We start from the raw sequence: 23,311 nt of genomic DNA, 5'->3' as shown, positions 1-23,311 counted from the left end.
TGAGTCCCCAAAGGCAAACACTGGAACAGCTGATGAACAGCAATACAAACAGACAGATTCCAAGAAATTGTGGCAATACCTAGTAAACAAGGTATCTTATCCTGGGTCATGGGACTGTGGGTCCTGGCTGGCCCCTCTTGAGTGTGAGTGGCTCTTATTCCCTGCACCCTAAGCATAAAGCTTTTTGTGTATAAACTAGGGTTGCCAGTGGAGGCTGGAGTTCTCCCAGAATTATACAAAGATCAGTTGCCCTGGAGAAAATGACTGCTTTGGAGGCTGAACTCTCCCTTCCTTCCCCAAACTCTATCCTCCCCAGGCTCTGTCCCCAAATCTCCAGGAATTTCCCAACCCAGAGCTGGCAACCCTGAGTAGTGCCTCCATTTCAGATCAGAAAACAATAAGAAGAAGAGGAGGAGGAGGAGATTGGATTTATACCCCACCCTTCACTCAGAGTTTTAAAACGGCTTACGAACTCCTTTCCCTTCCCCTCCCCACAACAGACACAGGGGTAGGTGGGGCTGAGAGAGCTCTTTCCAGAACTGTCCTTGAGAGAACAGCTCTGACAGAACTATGGCTTGCCTGAGGTCATCCAGCAGCTGCAAGTGGAGGAGTGGGGAATCAAACCCAGTTCTCCCAGATTAGAATCTGCACACTTAACCACTACACCAAACTGGCCTCAGCGATCAGAACTTGGGGGAAATGGTGATCTAAATGTACATAAATGGAAAACGGAAGAGTGAAATTTAAGGTGACTGTTACTGTTACCTTCTACTGCCTGCACAGTGTTCCGCTAGGCACCCCATTTAACATAGACATGACAATACAAGGTCAAAGATGCTAAAGATCACAACTACAGCCCCAGGGCTTTAATAATTTTTGTTTTAACCTAAAGGTTTATAGGTTTAGAATTCCACTATAAACTTTGGCATCTTTTTAATGTAGTCAGATTGTTCTTGATGATTCCCAAGATGTCTGATGCTGGAACACATAACTACAAAAAGTTTACCATTGTGCAGAATGCCTGCTCAGGAGTGTTTAACAATGGAGGCAAGCTACAAGGAACTAGCAACATCAGAGACATAGTAAACAGATTGCAACTAGGGTTGCCAGCTCCAGATTTGGGGGTGGAGCCTGGGAGAGCATGATTTGGGGAGGGGAGGGACCTCAGGAGAGTATAATGCCACCTTCCCAAGCAGCTATTTTCTCCAGGGCAGCTGATCTCTGTAGTCTGAAGCTTAGTTGTGATTCTAGGATTCTCCAGGCCTCACTTGGGGGCTGGTGGCCATAACTGCAACCCAGCATCCTCTGTGCTGCCTTTGTATACCTGCTGTCATTAATTACTTTCCTAAGATTCTGCAAAGGTTCTGGAAGCGTGGGTGAAAGTAAGCTAGTATGGACTGACATGGCATACCTGACATGGTATACCTCCCATCTTTTGCTTTGCCCGCTCCCCCGGAACCAGTATTGGTAAGAAACATAAATTACTTTCACCCCTGTCTGGAAGAGCCAGAAAAACTTTCTGGTTAGGGCATCAGCCTTTGGATCATTTCACTTTCACTGTGTGGTACTGCTTAGCTGCTGGAGAGAGGTGCCTCTTACTTAGCATCTTGGATGAAAATTCATGATCCTCTCCAAGCTTTTTAATCATTAAGGGCCTCTGACCAGAAAAATAAGGCCTTTTAATGTTGTCTTTGGTTTGCATCCCCTCTCTCTCTCTCTCTCTTTCTCAAACACACACACACGTACACACATTCATTCCCGTAAAGCCCAACATCACTTTGCCAAAAGTATAATAGCAGGGCCATGAGTGGAGCTGTGTGTGGAATACCAACGACATGGTCATAAAAGTATGAGAACAGCGTTCATGTCTAGCACAGCAGGACAATGGGGGTGGAAAATAATATTCATTCAACTTCTCATGTGGAGTCAAAAGCTGCTGGCAAGCAAGAATACATTCTAAAAATAGTATGGAATCTTAAAGGAGTATAGTAATGTGAAATTAACGAAATTATTTCCAAATGTCCAGTGGAACTGTTCTGCTAAAATGATCTAGAGAAGCACTTGGATTATTAGTCTATCAGGTACACAAGGGAAACATCCTAACCTACCCCTTTTTAACTTAGCATATGTAAGGAGTGGGCCCTGGCTTAGGGTTTTGTTTTGTTGCCCCCTGTACCAGATAAGTAGAGCTATGAATGATCTACTAAGCCCTGCAATCTGTATATTTATCCTTACCATAAGAATGGAGCAGGCCTAGAACTGGGTCACCCTGGACTGGATGGCCCAGGCTATCCCAACCTCATCACTTCTCGGAAGCTAAGCAGTGTCCACCCTGGTTAGCCCTTGGATGGAAGACCACCAGGCAATGGCAAGCCACTTCTGTTTCTCTTGTGTGGAAAACCCTATGTGGTCTCCATAAGTTGGCTGCGATTTGACAGCACTTACCACCACCACCACCAGCAGAACATTTTGAGGTTTGTGATGCTGCCCCCGGGATCTGCATGCAGTGGCGAGGTCTCTCACTGCCACACACAGATCTGGCTGGGAGGCTTCTCCTGCCTGGAGCTAGATGCTGCTCCCCTGGATCCGCAGGTGACGGAGGGGGGGGGGTGTCTCACCACCACATGCAGACCTGGCTGGGAGGAGGCTTCTGCTGCCCGGTGCTAGAAGCTGCCCCTGTATCTGCATGTGACAGGGAGGCCTCTTCCAAGTGTGGGGAGTGAGAGGGATTGCTGAAATGGCTTGCATCTATTTCAGGTTAACAGCTGATGGGTACAGGTTAACTGCTGTTAGGCTAAAATATATGCAAGCCATCTCAGTGGTCCCTTTCACTCCCCCCCCTTCCCACCACAAGCCCCATGAACCTCCAAAAAACATGTGCAGGGTTGTGGGAGGGTCATGGATAGGGATGGGCACAAACCTTAGTTCATGAACCACGACCCTGAGATTTTCGTCACAAATTTAGTTTCATGATGAGTTCCTGCTCATCCCTAGAATTAGGGATCAAGAGTTCAAGTACTGAGAAATGTTGTATCCATGTACATAGAGCACTCCATGCTTAAAAAAAAGTTTAAATAAAAGTCAATTCCCTTTTGTTCATTTGACTGAGAGTGAATTGTCTCAGTGTATAAAACTAAAAAGTAAAGATAAAGGTTTCCCTTGCTCGAAAGCCAGTCGAATCTGACTCTAGGGGGTGGTGCTAATCTCCGTTTCCAAGCCAAAGAGCCAGCACTGTCTGTAGACTTTTCCGTGGTCATGTGACTAAATGCTGAGGTGCATGGAATGCTGTTACCTTCCCACCAAAGTGGTACCTATTTATCTAATAGCAAATTCTTGCTTTCGAACTGCTAGGTTGGCAGGAGCTGGGACCAGAGATGGGAGCTCACTCCGTCAGGCGGCACACTCGGGTCTCGAACTGCTGAACTACCGACCTTCTGGTCTGCAGCTTAGCATCTTAACCTCTGAGACACCGTGGCCCACTACCCACACACAAATCAGTCAGGCCTTGGTTTATATATCTAGCTATGTGGTGGCAGTGTGAAAGGAGAAGAAGCATGTAGTTCCCTACCACAATCACTCAGGGAAGTGTCTGGGATAGGGGCAGTCGGTAAGGAAACTGTCTGGTGGTGTCTGAGAGAAAGAAAGTGGAGACCTGGTGTGTAAAAGGGTCAGGGCTCTCATTAAAATTAATAGAGACAACACAAATGGCAAACTTGTGGCTGACTAACTCATCTGAGCCCAGAACAGAGAGGAAAAGGGGGGTCCTGAGCAGTGTTTCCTCTAAGCTGAGTTAGTGTGAGCTAGCTCACAGTTTTTTAACCTCCAGCTCACACATTTTTGTCTTAGCTCAGGAAGGAGGGCTCCAGAGCAAACTATTTTATGCAGTAGCCAAATTGCTTGCTCACAATTTTAGTGCCAGCAGCTCACAAAGTAGATTTTTTTTTCTCACAAGACTCCTCAGCTTAGAGGGAGTATTGGTCCTGAGTGGGAATGTGAGAGAAAAGGGGGGGGGGTCACATACGTCTACACGATTAATTGTATACGTCACCTGTTTTGAATAGACAATGGTAGCAAATGAACTGAGTATTTTATTGCTATCATTGTTACTGTGTTGAATTTCACTTCCAGGATTGAAGCCCTGACACCCAAAGAGGCAAAGAAGAAATGGCTGAAGGAGAAATAACAACATTCACGGCTCTGACAGAAATGTTTGACCTTCCAATGGCAGATTACAGGAAGCCCAAGCTGCTTTACTGCAGCAATGGAGGCCACTTTTTGAGGATACGTCCTGATGGCAAAGTCGATGGCACGAGGGACCGAAATGACCAACACAGTAAGCTTTTTCTTGGCCTTTCACTTGGCTTTAGAGATTTTCTGTCTCAAGGCATTATTTCCACAGTGACCATCTGTCTTCTGATAAACCTCTGAAGTTCTGAACACTTGTCGTGGATCCTTTGTGTAGTGTCTAAGATCCTAGGCATGTTCTAAAGTTCATGAGTGGACTTACCATGATCCTTCATGTCCTTAGAACATGCCCAGTTTTCCCATGTGATGGAACATTGATTGAGAACATTAGTAATAGTAGGCAAGATTCTGACCAAAAAAGTTTGTCTTCCATCGCTTGTCTCATTGAGGAACACTTGATAATAGACATCACACATCTTGAGAACACAGTTTTAAAATTCCTGTTGTAGATGGCTAGCATTACTTTTAGTTTTTGCCTCCTACCTTTCATTTTCTCTTTGGGATGATGGCATTTTGCACAGTTGTTTTGTCAGCCAAGGAAGAACAGGCAAGTTGTGCTTCACACCAAGTCTCCTCCTCCTCTGCATAGCAGTGGACTGTGCTGATGTTTACCACATGCAACCCAAAGAGGTGCCAAAGGCACGTATATGCACCCACATAGGAGACACATAGAGGGCCTTCATATTTTTAAACAAAATCATGAAACATAAAATGCCAACCCCTACAATACAAATCATGGCCAAACTCATATGGTGAACTAGGATAAACAGCAAGTCAAACAGAAGTAGAGCTGGAACAGTGTGATTCAGCAAAGTAAAAGTTGTATGCTATCAGGAAGAAATCCATCCTACATTGCAAATTCAGTAGTCTGTAAGTCTTTCCTTTACCATGAACTAGGTCAGAAGAACATTGTGGCATACCAGTTGCTTTAAGGGCTTAATTACAAATCATGGGAGATGTATGGCTGATGCCAAATCTTATTTTCCCATGCATCTCCCTTGTAGTGTTTAGGGGGGGGAATGCATGAAAATGGCACCAGCTTATTTACCATTTCCACATCTCCGCAGGTTGCTATGAATTGGAATAGGCATTGGAAAACATTTACTGCAACATGTCAACATTACAAGTCAAATTTATTTTACTAGATGTTATTAAATGTGGGGGTGGGGTGGGAGTTGCAGCTTAATGGCAGCCACACACATTAGTAATATGAAGCAAAAGGCTCTGAGTCTTTCTCACTAGTGCTAAGCAGGGAAAAATCTTGCAGGAACTATCTTTCTTTTGTGGCCATGTTAGGGATGCCAGCCTGCAGGTGGGGCCTGGGGACCCCCTGGAATTACAGATCATCTCCTGACTACAGAGATCAGAAAACAGGTGCTTTGGAGAGTGGACTCTATGGCATTGTACCCCGCTGAGGTACTTCCCAGGCTGCATCCCCAAATCTCCAGGAGTTTCCCAACCTGGATCTGGCAACCCTTCCCCCCAGTGGCCAGGGAGGACCTGGCAATCCTAGGCTGTGTGTGTTATTACACGTAGAATTGTGCACAATCATAGACTTACAATGCAGTTCGATGCAGAAGTATTCCAGCCTAAATCATAGGCTTAGGCTAGTGTAACTTTGCACAGCATTGCAGTCTGTCTGTCAACCCCAAAACCTGTTTTCTGTGCCATCATCAAGCCATGGAAAATGGGAAGGAATAAACAAAAATGTGCTTCTGAGCATGTGCAGAATGCCTCTATTTCCTCATGGATCATCTGCACATAGGTAAAAGTAAAGGTTCCCCTGCTCGAAAGCCAGTCGAATCCGACTCTAGGGTTGCGGTGCTCATCTACGTTTCAAAGCCGAAGAGCCAGTGCTGTCCGAAGACATTTCCGTGGTCATGTGGCTGGCATGACTAAACACCAAGACGCACGGAACACTGTTACCTTCCCACATACATAGAATTACAAAGGAAGAATTCCAGGGCGAACGCCATCACTCTTGCAAAGGCCTGAGTCCTGCCGTCTTTCCTTTTAGAACTTAGAATAACAGAAGTGGCTGGTCAGCAGTGTCACCTGACTCAGTGAGAAAATGGCAACAGTAGCAACCACATCATAAGAAGCAATATTTTAAAACTCCTGATGATACTCCCTGAAATATACTGGGTTTGAGACATGTAAAGTGATCAGCTCGTAGTTCATTAGTGATTCAGCTTAACTAAGACAACTCAAGCAGGGCAGGGGCCCTGCTTATATGCGTGTAAAATATCACACCCGACACACACACACTCCCCATGATAGGCTATTTACATCACAACTCCTAATTGATAGATCCATTCCAGGATCCTGGCTACCCACTGTTCAGGTGACACAAGCTTCGTCAGTTACCCGGTACTGTCCTGACTCAGTACATAACACTCCCCCACTCTTTCTAAATCTCATACCAGTATTCCATGCTTGATCCCTCCTGCTTGTGGGGTTGGGAATAGAAGAAGTGTGAAGACTGGAGAATGCTCAGTCAGAATATTAAAGAATGCACCATTGCTCTCCAGCTGAAAACATAAGACATTGGAACAGCCTTCTCAGGCTTATCAATTAGACCTGTAATTTTCAAGTCTTTGACTTTATGGCACATTCAGAATCAGACTACACTGAGTTAAGACGCAGTGAACTGTTTTCTTTTTGTTATGAACCGCATCGTGCATCTGTTTTAACAAACTGTTTCCTTTTGATTGACTACTAGAGGTAAGCCTAACATTCTGCTAAATTGCTTCTGCTAGCAACTAATCATCCAGACAACAAAGGGGAAAAGATCTTGTATTGTTTCTTTCTCATGTGCTGCCCTATGAATCTGGTCTTCCACTGAACTTCACTACAGCCTTACACATGCTTCTGAGCCTGTATGAAATTGCCTATTTTCTTCATGAATCACATATGTGAATGTGCCCCTTCTTGTTCTATCCATGCAAATAATTTCCCATGTGTCCCCTTTCCCCTTTTAGCATCCACTGAAAGGAAAAATAATGACCATTATCTAATCAGGCATATAAGTTTGGAAGAAACCTTTACAATGTTTTCTGTCTCCTTTTTGCAGGCAGAAATATTGGGCATTTCACATTACCTTTGTAAACCGGATGGTATTCGTTATTGGCCTGTCATCTTGTAAAACAATACAGGGAAGGGGGTTTCACACAGCAATTTTCTTCCCGTTAATGAGCCATTTCAAACTGTGCTGCTTTCCCCCCACCCTTTTCCACCCCGTGTGTGATCTTCCTTGGAGGGTTTTAAAAAAAATTCTATTGGAAGCGCTATGGCTCTGAAACAGGACCACAAATTAGCGCAATAGTGACCCCATTGAGATGGCTAGAATCCATTCAGATAGACTGTGATACATGCAATCGTGACTGCTGTCACCTGGAAACAAAGATGACAAAAGTAGTTCATTGGACAGCGGGTTTAAGTGGGAGCTTGAGACTTCAGTGAAATACATTCCACTAGCGGCCGGTTACTAAAACGGGTCTGTCTGAAATGACAGAAAATAAACATTGGTAACCAGCTACTGAAGTGGAATACATAGGCAGTCTGAAAAGTCTTGTATTTAAGATGCAATTCTACATTGGGACCATATGTGCCTAGAGTTCAAACATGACACAATTATCCAGAGAGGTAGCCACTGATGGAGAAACAATCCTAACACATATATGTTAGCTTTACAGTAAACACTGTTAGTTCATGATTGCATTCCTGGGAACGTATGTTCTTTCCTACCCTCTCAGCAACCTGGATGAGGGTATGTAGGAACCCAGGAGAAGGCAGAGCAGACCTGACCCCTATGAGGTCACCAAGGAGAGTGAGCAGGTTTAACCTTCACACACACACACAGTTTCTCCAGGTGCACTGTACGTATGGTTCCCTTTGATTCCTGTGAAGAACAGTAGAGTGCTGCACTTCGGGACAATGTTGAAATATGAAGGGGATCATGCTCACACCAGGGTACTGAGGGCCTAACTTCACAATACATGTTTTCTGTCTGGTCCTCAGTCCTTTGGACCAGATGTGTGCTTGGAGTTCTGTGCTTGTATCTCATTCTCAGGTGTGTGGGGGCCCAATTCAGATCAGGACTATGACCCATGAGGAGAGGGAACTTGAGCTTTCCCCCAACCTGTGTTTTCCCCCCAGAACTGTGACAGCCCTGAGGAGCTGCTATTTGCCCTGTTTCAAATCAGGAAAATGGTATAGGAGGAACACTGGACTCCTCTCTTATATGCCATGGTCCCGATCCATCTCAGGCCACCACTTCCCTGGGAATTAACTTCCATATGTGGAACTCCCAGGCAGCAAACATTTAATCCACAAGATCCAGGACAAACCCATAAACAATGTTTCATGTCTTTAGGCTCAATCACATAAGGTAGTGTCCTTCCTACCCTTTTTAAATTGACTACATATTTCTGGAGAACTTGGTATCCACATCTCACTCACCACCATATTCCTTCCCTCATATTAGGGTTGCTATTCCCCTGGTGGTGCCAGGGGATCCCCTGATTTTGGGGGGCCCAATCCACCACAGCCCAGCTGGCTGGCAGGGGAAGCCCCACCTTGAGAAGCCCCCTCCTGGCGCCACTGGTGACAGCATGATGACATTACTGGGTAGTGACATCATTGCATTTCCGATGTTGGGGGCAATGCTCTAGGTTTTGGGCAAAACTCTATGGTTTTAAAGCCCAAAAGACCATATACTTTTGCCCAAAACCTAGAGCATTGCCCCCAGTGTTGGAAATGCAATGACATCATTTCTGAGTGACATCATTGTGATGCGTGCATGTTGTGCTCATGCCAGAAGAGATCCAGGAAGGATCCGGAGTCTCCCTCAGTGGCAGCCAGGTAGGACCTGGCAACCTTACCTCAGACTCTGGGCTCAGACTTCCCTCAGACTCTAAGTTCAGAAATACCTGCGGACTGGAGCCTGGGAAGGTGGGGTTTAGGAAAGGGAGAGAACTTGGTAGGGTATAATGCCATAGTCCAGCTTCCAAAGCAGCCCTTTGCTCCAGCAGAAGTGAAATAAATATTTTAGATAAATAAATAATAAACAAGTTATCTATGTGGTCTGGAGATCTGTTTTAATTCCAGGGGATCTCCACCCCCCACCTGTAGGTTGCCCTCCTACTAGCAAGTCCCAACGGAATTGCTAGATGCTGTTGAGGTTGTCTATAGGTTCTTTGCAGTGCCTTGTGTCTCTATGGATTATTCATTAAAATTCCTAGTCTTTTCTACCACACTGCTTCAGACTACAAAGGATGCAGACATTAAATGGAAAAGAAACATGAAAGAGTCAAAAGAGGGAGACATGGATTCAATGGAATCTGAGTTTTGAAACTGTAAGGTACCCATGATATTATGATCTCAAAATGTACGGAAGGTTTGTTGGGATCCCTTGCCAAGAAAAAAAGGGGGTTGTGAGATGGAAGCTGACACTGGAACAGTATGGTTCATTGTTATGATTTTCCAGAAGATCCATGCACAGAGCTTTGCTATATACCAGAACACACACACAAAAGGCGCTGATTTCACAGAAAGGGCCTTTTCCTATTCTGTGTGTACACTGCTCCACTGAAGGTTTACTGGAATACAGCTGGACTCCCTGCTGCAGGATGTGCCGAGACTCAGACACACACTCCAGATTCTAAGAAAAGCACTTCTTTTTTTAAGAAAAGCCGCAGGAATATGTGGTTTTCCTCTCCTGCCCCAGCTTTGCTTTCTGGTTTGTTTCTGAAGTCAGTTTATGGTAGAGTTTTAATTATAAATGCCATTTACGCACTCACACTTACACACGCTCAAAAGTAGAATGAATGAAGGTGATCTCATCCTGAATAAACATAGCAAAGGACAGACAGGAAGTCTCTAACCTAGAGTAAACTGGCATGTAACCTTTTTTTGAAACCCTGTTCAAGCAAGGGAGGTAGGAAAGCAAACAAGGAGGGAATTCTACAGAAGGCCCAAGTGTGCTTGCCGTTTGCAGCAAATGAAAAGGCAAGTTGCAGGAGGAGATACTTGAATGCCCCATCCACTGTATTTGGGAGCACTCCTGTGCCCCGTACAACACATGATGGGATCCAAAGAAGAGTGTAACTAGCTTTGTATGTCCAATAGAGCTCAGGGTTCTGTTTCTTGTAGAGCAGATCTTCTCCCTTTGCTTCTTTTTGAAACTTGGTGGAATTTCGACAACAATTTGTGATGTAGGAAGGAGCAAATCTATTGTTCAGAGAAAGGGGGGGGGAAAGCCACACAATCCCTAAAGTACCTCTCTGGATCTCAGTCATAAAGTTTTATCTTCATAGCAAAACATGAGTAACCTGGCAGAAACTCCTTTATCATAAATTCCACTGAGTTTCAAGTGCATATGCAGTGTAATGAAAATTACTTATCTCCTTTTTAGCATTACATGATGGCCCATATCCTGCTTGGGATCCTAGGACCTACCAATGGCCTTTTATGAGCCCTCTAAAGCTCATTTCACCCATACCCTCCTGATGAACCACCTGAAAATGCAGCCATCTAGAAGCAGCTCCATGTGGTGCTCTCTTTGCATGAAACATCTTTCCATGTGACTCAGGCAATTCTCAACATAATGATCCAAGCCACAAGAAGTATATTGTCCTGATGAAGATTTCCCAAATGGCATAAGGAGCTGTAATTGTTGAAAATGCAGTTACATTTTCAGGTTGCTCCAACACTAGGGATTGTGTGCGGGAATGTGGTCCTACGCTTGAAAGGAACAAAATTAAGCACATTTCATAACAATGGAGAAAAGGCCAGACTCAAAGTCAAGTGTTTATCTTTCAAGCTTTGACAATAATGTGTGGCTCTTCAAATTCTTATAGAACCTCGCCCATAGATAACATGTGCAGCCACATTTTGGTTTCATATTAGTTCTGTGCCCATTTAATTCTAATAGAACCTATGTTTTATATTGTTAGACCTTTAGGCCTTCTGCTCAGAATTGCCTTAAGAATATAAGAACTTTCTTGGTGGATTAAGCCAAGGCTAAGGCCTGCCAAGCTCTCAGTCAGGGCAAGGAATCCAGCACCCTGAACTCACCAGCATCATAAGCATGATAATGTCATTTCCAGGGGAAAAACTGGAAACGATAGTGGTAGCTCTAGGAATCACTGGAAACTCTCTGGTTCCTCATGCTACCAACCATTGCTTTCAGGTTTTCTCCAGAAGTGACACCATTGTGCTCTCAATGCCACTCCCCATCATGTTCCCCACCAACACCATGTCCCTGCCCCCAACCCTCCCTCCAGTTGCCAGGCTGAGCCCGGCAAACCTACAGCCCTATCTACTCCAATGTTATTTCCAAAAGTGCCCAACCAGATAACTCTCGACATTCACAAGCAGGGCATACATTGGCTACATGCAACGAGTTGGCCTTCCCCACATAGTTTGATATAGAAGTACCCTGCTTCTGTGCAAAGATGTTGTGTTATCATCTGTAGCAGCTGATATGCATACTCTCTATGAATCTGTCTAATCCTTTCAAAAACTCATCTAACCCTCTGGCCATCACCTCATCTTGTAACAGGATTCTCCAGGCTTTCCTGGGATGCAGCTGCATTGCAACTGTGCTGGATTTTTAAAAGTCCTTCCTCCAGTAGGCCAGTAAGTGATAAGAGCAGGCACAGCTACAAGGCAGGAAAGAACTGACTGAAATGAAAAGAACCTTCCTGCCAGGCATTGTTCCTTCATTAGGGGCTCTCTGGAAACATGTTGCGTGTAGCCAGTGTAGCTTTCTAAAGGATGTGTGTTTGTGAGCCTGTGCCAGAAATGAGCTTAGCGTAAATGAGCTATTAAACTTGGACATCCTGATGAAAAAATATTTACAGAGGAAACTCCTTAAATGGATATGTGCCAGTGGAATAACCCTAGTTACAGCTGACTACGTAAGTAAACTTGGGTGGCGCCCTCACTTTCCACAACCTATGGAGCTCATCTGTGTAATGACATTTGTACAGACTAGTAATAAATGCAACGTAGCCCCCAGTACTACTGAAAAAGGCAGAGACCAGTTACATTGAAGCAGGAATATCTAGGGGAAGTTTAGTTCAGCCTTGAGCTGTAATTAAAATCCCTGGCTTCCAAGGCATGAAGTGTGGCATGGTTTGTGGCTCCACTAAGGATGCATAGTATTTTCCCTAACTCTCAGGTATACATTTTGATGCTAGGAAGCAGAATGCCAAATCAATCTCCATCATGCTGGCTTTCATCTGGTTCTTACAATGGAATGCAGGATTCCTTGATCAACATCTGAGGGGGCCTGCAAAGTCATTAACACCTTGGGTTTCCAGCTGGGAGGAGACTGCTTTCTTGTTTATGGTGACAAATGGCCAGATCAACAGACTCAGTTGCCTACCTGTCAGGAAGGGGCAAGACAGATCACTTATTGGATATCCTGATTAGGAATGCCAACCTCCAGGTGGGACCTGGGGATCCCTGGGAATTACAATTCACCTCCACCCGGGGGAACTGTGATCCCCTGCGATCCCCTCCGAAATGACCTCTGGCCCCACCTACCTCACAGGGTGTCTGTTGTGAGGAGGGGAAGGGAAAGGAGTTTGTAAGCCGCTCTGAGACACCTTTGGGTAGTGAAGGGCGAGGTATAAATCCAATCTCTTCTTCTTCTCCTCCTTCTCCTCCTCAAGGTGAGACAAGGAGTTATCCCAGAATTACAAGTATTCTCCAGGCTACATCCTTTGAAGAAAATAGCTGCTTTTGAGGGTGTGCTCAATGGCATTATATCCTGCCGCACTTCATCCACATGCCAAACTCTGCCATTCCCATGCACCATCCCCAAATAACCAGGGATTTTTCAAGCTAAAGCTGGTGCAGTCCTGCCAGTGGACCACTGCCATTGTTTCTTGTTCATCTGTTTAGAAATTGTTTAAAGAGAGATGAAATGATGGGTGAGGGAGAGAGAGAAAGAGAAAGAAGCAGTGGTTCTGGTGAAAGACAAGGCAAACCCCCCAAACATCTATGGTTTTCAAAAATGGGCCCCCATAGCATGCTGAAGTAAAAAGTGGATCCTGCAACTGACAGGACTGAAGGATACTGTTCTCCTCATTGGTGCAAGGAGGCACATTCCTCCAGTGTTGAATTCATGAGTATTCGGGAAATCAGTGGGCCAACCCCTACTATTTTACTTCTCCCGTGTCTTAGCTTTTGGGGTCTTAAAGCATAAAGATGCTCCTTCTCTTACCCTGTCTCTGACTTTTCCCTGTCTCTTCATTCGCACCTAGGCTTTCTCTTTGTTTTGGATCTGGAGTCTCTGTCACTCTTGGGAAGCTACATTTTGGTGGCTTGTTGTAATAATATTTTAGAGGCCCTGTTCTAATAAAGCACTCGGTAGGTTTTTCAACTGATTAAAGAAGTTCAATTAACTGTCTTGCTTTTCAGCAGTTAATTCACATGTTATTTAAATTAAAACACATGTATAAGTAGAAAAATCTCAATTACAGTGACTTTTTGAGACCACCTTTAAGTTTCCTCCTCATCAAGTTTGGCTCAGGGAGGAAGGAGCTTCAGGGCTGGATCCAGGAATCCACAGGTGCAATATTCACAGATCATTCCTGTTATTCCTGCTTTCCTCTCTTCCCAGAAGTCCCTTCTGACTCCAGGAAAGTTGATTCTTGCATTCATGGGACCCATAGATAGTCATGTGGGTCCATGGCAAGAAGAAGAAGAAGAAGAACAGGAGGAGGAGGAGGAGGAGGAGGAGATTGGATTTATACCCCGCCCTTCACTTGGAGTCTCAGAGCGGCTTACAAACTCCTTTCCCTCCCCCTCCCCACAACAGACACCCTGTGAGGTGGGTGAGGCTGAGAGAACTCTGACAAAAACTGCTCTTTTTCAAGGACAGCTGTGCCAGAGCTTGTGACTGACCCAAGGTCACATCAGCAGGTGCAAGTGGAGGAATGGGGAATCAAACCCGGTTCTCCCAGATTAGAGTCCGCACACTTAACCACTACAGCAAACCACTACAACCTCCTTCTTCTATTCATGCAGCTCCACTGGGTCCAAACCATATCCTGCTTGCCCCTTAAAGTCCCATTACTTATTACTTGCCGCCAAAAAAACCCAAAAACATGAAAACCAGTAGGATTATTTTAGTCTGGGATTTAAATTTTCACTGGCTAATTATATTAGTTAATCTTACTTTGGACTCCAAACCTTATTTCGAAGAAAGTATGTTTAAGGCCCCAAAATCCTGCTGTTACTCAATACGTGTTTATGACAATAGAACCCAGACATATGGCTTACTAGAGTATGGATGGTTTTATGAAAGCTTTCCTTGCACTGTGCTTAAAGCTGTCCATTTTTTTTAAAATTAAGTTGGAGTTCTAAAATGCAGCAAATGTAACCCATGTCATCAATTTGATACCATTAGTAGACACACTAAGGGATTTTATCTGTCCAAGGAGCTCAGGACAAAATACATGAACCCCACCCCCCTTTAATCTTGCAGCAACTGTGTGACATAGGTTAGGCTAAGAACTAGTGAGTGATCCAGGGTCAGCCAGTGAACACCATGGCTGAGCAGGGATTGTAAAGTGGATGCTGAGTTTCTCTTTCTACAGCGGTTGCATCATGGTGTTTTTTCCATCACACATGTAAAGCAAGAGCTGAGCAAAATCCACACACTGCTGTCAGAAGAATGCCCAAGTGTCTCTGTTTCCCATGATAACATAAGTTAGGAGGTTACAGAGCATGGAGGCAAATGGGCATTTGCACAATTTTAATATATCATTTTCTTCGTAGAACTGTGACATGAAAATAGCACATTTGAATCCTTCAGCTGTATTTGTCTTTCTTCTTCAACAAGAGAAAAACTAGTCTTGCTTCTTTAAAATTAGCGCTGTCTCTTTTCAATCCCTTGTGCTAAGAATGCAGCTGCTGTGCTTCCCCTGTTCCTCCATTACCAGCATTTAGAGACCTGTGGAAAGCAGATTCAAGCATTGCTCAAATGCCAAATCCCAGAGCTCAGAGAAGAACAAAGCAGCCACAAATGACTGAAAGTCCTCTCCTAGCCCATCTGCTAATTATGTAGCATTGAGGGATTTCACATTACCCTTTTTAAGCCGTTTTGAAGCAGTTTTTGATCCGTCATGGAGTAAACCGGTATAGGGCTGCCATTTCACACATGGCTTTCCCCTACCGGTAAACAGCTGGATGTGAAGCGGTTTGCCATTTCAGACTGCACTGCTTTTTCCTGCTTTTTCCTGCCGTTTTTCACCCGCGCGGGCGATCTCTGGCTTTTTTTCAATGTTAGCTTTAGAGCGCTATAGCGCTATAACACAACACTCCAGGCATTCCAATGGGGTTGCTATAACACTGTTTTGCTGTTGTGTTATAGCACTATAGCGCTCTAAAGCAAACGTTAAAAAAAGGCGGAGATCACCTGCATAGGTGAAAACCGGCGGGAAAAGGCATTTCGGATCTAGGAGAAGAAACTGAAGACTACTTGGAAGAGGTTTACAGGTAAAACTGTTCAGCCCCATTTCCTGAACGGGACAGAAGTGTTTGTGTGTGAAAGTACACATATAATCCAGTAGGGAACCGGTTCTAAAACAGTTCTGTCTGAAATGTCAGACCAGAAACCATTTGGGAACTGTTCCTGAACCGGAATATATCGCTTGTCTGAAATTCCTCATACTCCAAAGAGTGTCTAATTGAAGGAGAGGAGCTACGACAGCCTGTGTTTTCTAGAGGCAAAGTCATGTGAGGATTCAGTGTCATCTTTTGTCAGGCCAAAGCAATTAAAACAAAAACAAACAAACACCATACAGTGCAAACTGAAAATCTGTAGTCCACCCTCCACGGAAAGCAATTATTGCCTTTAGTGATTGTTGTTGGCTACACATAGTACATCTACTTAGCTCTATTACTACATGACCTAATTAATTCTGGAGAGTTTTCAGGTTCCTCTGCACCAAAAGAATGGTTCATCTCATTGAGTCATTTCAGCATCACTTTCTGAAATAACTCATTGATACTGGCAATGGTAGCACATTCCCCCTCATTACTTTTCTCTTGGCATATTATGAATTTTTGACCCCTTTTAGCTGAACCTGCAGATGTTTAAGGGTAAAAATTATATGTAGATGACTGGTTAAAGCTGGATCCCAGATATGATTTAATGATCCCATCAGACAGTGAAAATTTATGAATCTGTGGAAAAGAAAGAAAAATCGCTGATCTCTAAAATTGTTTCTTTTCCCAAATAGCATTTTGTAGATGAAAAAGAACTGTGCAACAACAAACCAACACACTTTCTATAAAATTGTATACAGATTCAGGTGGGTAACAGTGTTGGTCTGAAGCAGCAGAAGAAAATTTGAGTCCAGTGGCACCTTTAAGACCAAGAAAGTTTATTCAAGGTATAAGATTTCATGTGCAAGCACACTTCTTTAGATACAGTGAAACAGAATTTCTTCAGCCATTACATATAGGAAGGGGAGGTTAGTTGGCAGGAAGGGCCAATTAGAGTCAAGACAGAGACAAAAACAAAAATGGAAATTAGTAGTCCATACATATTGTTAGAGGGTGAGCAATAAATGATGATATAGCATAATGAAGATGTTTAACACATTCAAGGACCAAACAGGGATAATAAGCTTAGGTTATATAGTTACCATTTGCTTGGGTTCAATTTTTGGGGGGAAACAGTGAAGAATATTGAATGAAATAAATATGGCCCTGCCTTGCAACTAACCCCTCCCCTCTTCCTATATGTAATGGTTGAGGAAGTTCTGTTTTACTGTATCTGAAGATGTGTGTGGACTCTAATCTGGGGAAACCGGGTTTGATTCCCCACTCCTCCACTTGCAGCTGCTGGATGACATTGGGCAAGCCATAGTTCTGTCAGAGCTGTTCTTGAAAAAGAGCAGTTCGTGAAGAGCTCTCTCAGCCCCACCTACCTCACAGGGAGTCTGTTGTGGGGAGGGGAAGGGAAAGGAGTTTGTAAGCCGCTCTGAGACTCTGAGTGAAGGGGGGGGGGTATAAATCCTATATCTTCTTCTTCTTGTTGTTCTTGGTCTTAAAGGTGCCACTGAACTCAAACTTTGTTCTATAAAATTGCATGTGAGAGGTATGGCGATATTTATTTATTTAAAATATTTATAGCTTGTTTTTACAAAACATGCCTAGTGGTGTGAACCACAATAAAAATTAGATACTATCTATAAAACTAAAAATTACAACACAATATAACAATATCAAAGAGCAGGTACAAATTTAAGAAACTAAAACCTGTACCAGTCACAGCTCTGATGTAGGGTTCTGCAGACCTGGAGAAATCCCATGTTTGCAGAAAAATCTGAAAATCTGAGCTTCTTGTTAATGGAGAACTAAATTTGGGGGTAACCACCAAGAGATGCACAGATGTTCCACACACATCAAAAAAACCCAAAAAACCAACAACCAAGACTGACCAGTGTTCAGGCAGTGAACATGATGCAGAAAGAGGTAAGCAGCAGAGAAGGGAAGAAAATGAGATAGTAGCAGCAGTAGTGGAAAAGAGACCCTCATGGTTACTGACTCCTAGCTGTTGGTGCTTTTCTGTATATTATAGATTGTTTGCCCTCTAAGGAATTCAGAGCATCTGACATATTGTCCCCTATCCATTTCCCACTTATGTAACCAGGGTTGCTTAGCTTTAGCAAAAGAACTATATCCTGTTCCCTCCAACCATTCTTTACTTCCCTGCCATTATTTTTCCCCCCAATTGTAGTTCAGTTGCTGCTAACTGCGGAAAATATTGGTGAGGTGTATATACAGAGCATGGAGTCTGGACAGTACTTGGCTATGGATGACAATGGGCTTTTATATGGCTCGGTAAGTATGAGGTTTCTTTGGGAATGGACATGGGGAGGTTTTGAGGTTTGCAGAAATCTTGTAGCACAGAGTAACATAGCACACAGGCAGCAATTAGATGGTGTTTGTTGTTTTTGCCTTTGGATTGCCACCCTTTGCCAAGTGTTATTTCTGGGGAAACAAATAAAATAATTTGAGACAACGTTCCTAAAATATTTCAAATACTGGATTTCCTACTCAGAATGAGCAATATCACATCAGCTGCCAAATCACAGAGAGTGATGCCATTAGGTATCCTGAGCTGAATTTGCCCTAGAATAAACAAACATCACAGATGTTGCATGCAGTATTCATCAAGCACCCTGGTGTGCTGGGAGAAGAGTGAGCAAACAAACTGGCAGTCTAAATAGTGAAGGAGCAGGATTAGGCAGCAGCAATCCCACAGGACAATAACTGGTAGCCCCCAAAGGGTCTTTTGCCACATTGGTCAACTGAGGTATAAGCAGCTCTTCAGCCTTGCCAGTTATATGAGTCATCACCACCACTGGTCAGTCTCTTCACCACAGATGACAATCCAGTCATAGATAGGTAGTAACAAGGCACCCAGCTGTTTCATTTGTTTCCCTTTATGAAGACACCACCCTCTTTTTCTTCAGCAGTTACCAACGGAAGAATGTTTGTTTCTGGAAAAGATGGAAGAAAACCATTATAATACCTATACATCGAAGAAACATGCAGATAAGAACTGGTTTGTTGGCTTAAAAAAGAATGGAAAAAGTAAACTGGGACCACGGACACATTTTGGCCAAAAGGCTATACTTTTCCTTCCACTACCAGTGCCTCCGGATTAGACAGTTTACCTCACAAAGTACAGTGTGCCCCTTAGGGTCCCTTTGGATTAACTACCCAGTAGCCTTTCCATTTCCTCTCCATTTATTCTGCCACTTTAGGGAACATTAAAAAGTAAGGGACAAAAGTGTGTGGGACAAAAAAAAAAGGCAAACTATATTAAATATGCACCTACTGTTAACATAATACAGATGCATCCAATAATATTTCCGAAATGGACCAAGTGAATTATAGTCATAGATAGGCATACACACACAGCTCCTCCAACCATACATAGCAAGGCTTCCCTTTTTGAAAGAAGTATTTAGATATTATAATTTTCTAAGACAGCTTTTCATAATCCTTATTTATCATGTGGAAGCATAATCGATGACACTGAAGCTGGTCTTTCCTTTGAAACAAATTAAAGTTGTGCTTTTTAGGAACAAAACCATAACCTTTTCTTCAAGAAATATTGCTCTGGATCTTGATGACATCTGTTATATGCAATGTGTATTATTTATTAAGTTGTATACATTTTAAACTGTTCAACAATTTCAGTAGTATTGTATACTGTCTAAACTGTTTAATAATTTTAACTATAAATGATCAAATAATAACAAGGGGGAAAGAAATCAGAAGATCTTATTTTGGTAATGAAAATGACCAAATATATTTTAAAAAGGACATAATAGAAGTCAGAGTACATTTCTGTAAGTCCAATTGAAATCAGCAGGATTTCCTATCTGCCTAAGTAATTTATTTCAAAAAGATTAAAGAATGTGATCCACAACTTAGTTGTACTGTATTGATATCACTTGTCTTCCTATACCAACTCAGCCAGCTGAACTCAGCAGCCCACTGAGACCTTTCCGGGCACCCACCAAGGGTTTTAGGAAATGGGTAGGGCTTTTTCCAAGCAGGGCATTTGATTGGATTTTCAGATGTTTAAAACATTGCTTCAGCAGCAGCTGTCACTACAGCACAAGGATCTTCACTGTGTAATGGGGAAGAAAACATTTTAAACAGTATGTTCATTTTAAAAGGCATCCTGTTAAACAGAGCTTTTACCTAAACTCCTGAATAGTTACTATAAGAATTATGCATGACTTCTCTCTCTGACATTTGGTGGTTGGCTCCATGTCCTATGGCAGCCATTTTGTGGTTGGCTCTGCATCCCATGGCAGCCAATTTTTAGTTGAGCCCCCCACCCAGATTTCCAAAGATGTCCGCAGGGTCAAGGAAGTTGAAGACCCCTTCCACAGGCTTACCTGAAGTCAACAGTAAGGCTGCCAGCCCCCAGGTCTGAGCTGGGGATCCCTCAGTTTTGGGGGCTTCCCTCTGCCACAGACCAGCTGGCAGGTGGGGCAACCCCTCCCCTAAACAGGGACGTCACTGGGCAATGTCCCCAGTGCAATGACGTCACCCGGATATGACATCGTGTTGGGGAAGTCACACAGGGATGCTCTGGTATTTGGGCAAACTCTATGGTCTTGAGGACAAAAAACCACAGCGTTTTGCCCAAATACCAGAGCGTCCCCACACAATGTCCTTAACATGATGATGTCATTTTTGGGTGATGTCATCACCTCGGAGGATGTTGCTCAGCATCCCCACCCACCCCTGGTATGCCCCCAAATCTCCCCACTGGAGGAATGAAGAGACCAGAGGCAACCCTAGTGAACAGGCAGCAAGGCCCACAGGCTACATAGCAAGCTCCAGCACTGCATTGATTGAGGATTAGACCCCCTGGTTGAAATCCCAAATGTTGTTATGAAGCTCACTGAATGATCTTGGGTCAGTCACTTCTCCCCTCACAGCTTAATCTACTTTATTGGCTGTGATGACAATATGGTGGGAGGAAACCATGTCTGCCTCTTGGGAAGGGTGGGATAAATATTAAGTAACTAAAGACCACCAGAAGCATCCATCTAGAAATAGTGTGGCATCTTGGCTTTGAATCCAGTCTGATGTCATTTCTCCCATCAGGCAAAATATCACCATCATCATCTATTCTTTTTTAATCTCAGCATTTTATTAGTGCACTTTTGATGCTACAAAAACAAACAAACAACAACAACAAATTGCATTGGTGCTGATGTACTGGTTTTTTAAAATGATTTTTATTGAAAGAACTGTTACCAACAATACAGAAAAATAAACAAAAATTACAACATGTCTTATGGGCTACATGAGCAAGCAAAATAGTAGCAAACATCTAAAAAACATTCAAAGTATGATTTTTTGGGTGCCTGTTTCGGTTTTTATGACTTTTTAGTCTCGTTCAAATGAGAGAAAATAAGTGTAGTGAGTTGTGAATAGTGCGTAAGTGCAAGCTCAACTTCTGATGGAAGCTTAAAGCTGACAAATAAGTAAAACATTAAAAGTAAAGAGGACAGATAGTATGTTTAGATCAGCACTAAGTCCCTGTAGAACCTATTCTGACACAAGATGTTGTTTGAGGTAGTGAATTCATAAAAAGGATACCATTTCTCTACAAAGTTAGTAGATCTTGGGGAAATTTCTGTTATGTGTTATCTTCTCCATCAGGAACTGATCCTATACATCATCATCTATTTCATGGCTTTGGGGTAGTGTTGCCAGGTCCTACTGTTCTGCCAGCGGGGGGCTTGAGGGTCCTCTCTGGGAGCAGTGACGCTCTAGTTTTTGGGTAAAACTCTATGGTAGAGTTTTGCCAAAAACTAGAGTGCCATGTGACATCAGCAGCACAATGACATCACTTCTGGGTGACGTCATTGCACCGCGTTTCAGGGCATTTGCAGGTGGGTTTTCCCCCCACTGGCTAGTGGTGGAGGGGGCTTGCAAAAGCAGGGGAACCATCACCCAGACCAGGGGGCTGGCAACCCTACTTTGGGGGCATGTGCTTCTGGTATGCCTGCATTTTCCTGAGTCTCCAGAAACATTGGCACAGTTTGGTACAGTGCTGCACAGCAAAGCAGGTTTCACTGGGGAACAGTCATAGATAGGTAAGATATGGAGCATGATGGAAATCCACTCCAATTACTACGTGCTTAAATACCCAGATTCCAAGTGATATGCCAGGGTCAATTCTTCATGTCTTGCCATTATTACATACGTGTCAGGCCTTATGTGATTCACAGACCATAGTTACAGCCTAGATTCCTTGTACTTACTCAGTTCTATTGATTTCCTTGCATTTTCTTTAAGCCAATTCAAGTACTTATTATTCCTTGATCATTATAGTGGTTTCAGGATACCATTGTAAATCTGCCAGTGGCAAAGCCACATTGAATTTCTCTCATCCAAAGACAAATATTATTAATCACTATTATTTTATTGCACTTCCAAAGCTGCTTGATCAGCCATTGGTTTTGCTGCTGTATTTTCCAGTTGCTAGGGGAAGCAAATGATATTTTCCCATTCTGATGTCTGGCTTTTTCAATATACTTTTACTTTCAGATGAACTTCAACTGCAGGAAAGCATTCTGATTAGCTTCTGCTTTAATATGCAGTCTGTTTGGGGCACACAGAATCAAGGCATTCCAAATCCTTTTGAATATCTCAATCTGAGGTTGTTGTTTTTTACCTCTTTATTATTAGCACAGCCAAGAGACAACCCCATTGGTATTATTTCTTCATACAAATAAGGTTCCTGCCATTACTTGAGTGTTTCCAAAGACACACTTGGTTCCAGAACAAACATGGATATGGGACACTCTGTTACCTACAAACCAGCTGTTCCAAAACCAGCACAGCAGGTTCATAAATTCTTTTAGGCCAATTTGCTAATAATAAACGCAATACTGACATATTTCTCCAGGAATGGTTTGTTTCCTGATTGTTTCCTCCTTTCACCCTCACTGGCTCTTTTGGAAAGGGCCTGTGGCTCAGTGGGGGAGCACATGAACTATACTGGGACTATACTGGCTTGTAGTCTACCACTCCACTAAGCAAAGTTGCAAACCATCCTCCAGTCTAAAAAATCTTCCTATAAGAAAAGTGGCTTCAGATTTTGCAGAGTGGACTAAGAACATAAGTGCAACCTTGCTGGATCAGACCAGTTGTCCACCTAGTCCAACATTGTGTCTCACACAGTGGCTAACCAGTTGTCCTGAAGTACTAACAAGCACAGCATAGAGGCCAAGGCGTTTCTCTGATGTTGCCTCCTGGCACTCGGATTCAGGGGTTTACTGTCTCTGAATCTGAAGATTCCCTTTAGTTCAATTGACTAGTGGCCACCAGTGTTCCCTCTAAGCTGAGTTAGTGTGAGCTAGCTCACAGTTTTTTAGCCTCCAGCTCACAGATTTTTGTCTTAGCTCAGAAAGGAGGGCTTCAGAGCAAACTAATTCATGCAGCAGCCAAATCCTTGGCTCACAACTTTAATGCCAGGAGCTCACCAAGTAAAATT

General features: G+C 43.4%; 1 protein-coding gene across 4 annotated transcripts in view; it reads left to right on the top strand.

Moving 5' to 3' along the window:
- Positions 1 to 19,318, top strand: part of FGF1 (fibroblast growth factor 1 (acidic)) — a 66,473-nt gene extending 47,155 nt beyond the window's left edge. For 3 of the 4 annotated variants that reach the window (XM_015414320.1, XM_015414318.1, XM_015414319.1), the window contains 3 exons: positions 4,129 to 4,333; positions 18,011 to 18,114; positions 18,750 to 19,318. In XM_015414320.1, the coding sequence (XP_015269806.1) occupies positions 4,165 to 4,333; positions 18,011 to 18,114; positions 18,750 to 18,944 (468 nt within the window). In that variant the 5' untranslated portion in view covers positions 4,129 to 4,164 and the 3' untranslated portion in view covers positions 18,945 to 19,318. The remainder of the gene's footprint in view (positions 1 to 4,128; positions 4,334 to 18,010; positions 18,115 to 18,749) is intronic. The other variant, XM_015414321.1, reaches the window with a different exon arrangement.
- Positions 19,319 to 23,311: the final 3,993 nt, after the last annotated feature.

This window comes from Gekko japonicus, unplaced genomic scaffold (assembly GCF_001447785.1).
Source record: "Gekko japonicus isolate JY-2015 unplaced genomic scaffold, Gekko_japonicus_V1.1 scaffold96, whole genome shotgun sequence".
Taxonomy (NCBI): domain Eukaryota; kingdom Metazoa; phylum Chordata; class Lepidosauria; order Squamata; family Gekkonidae; genus Gekko; species Gekko japonicus.
This window is presented reverse-complemented; position numbering and strand designations above follow the sequence as displayed.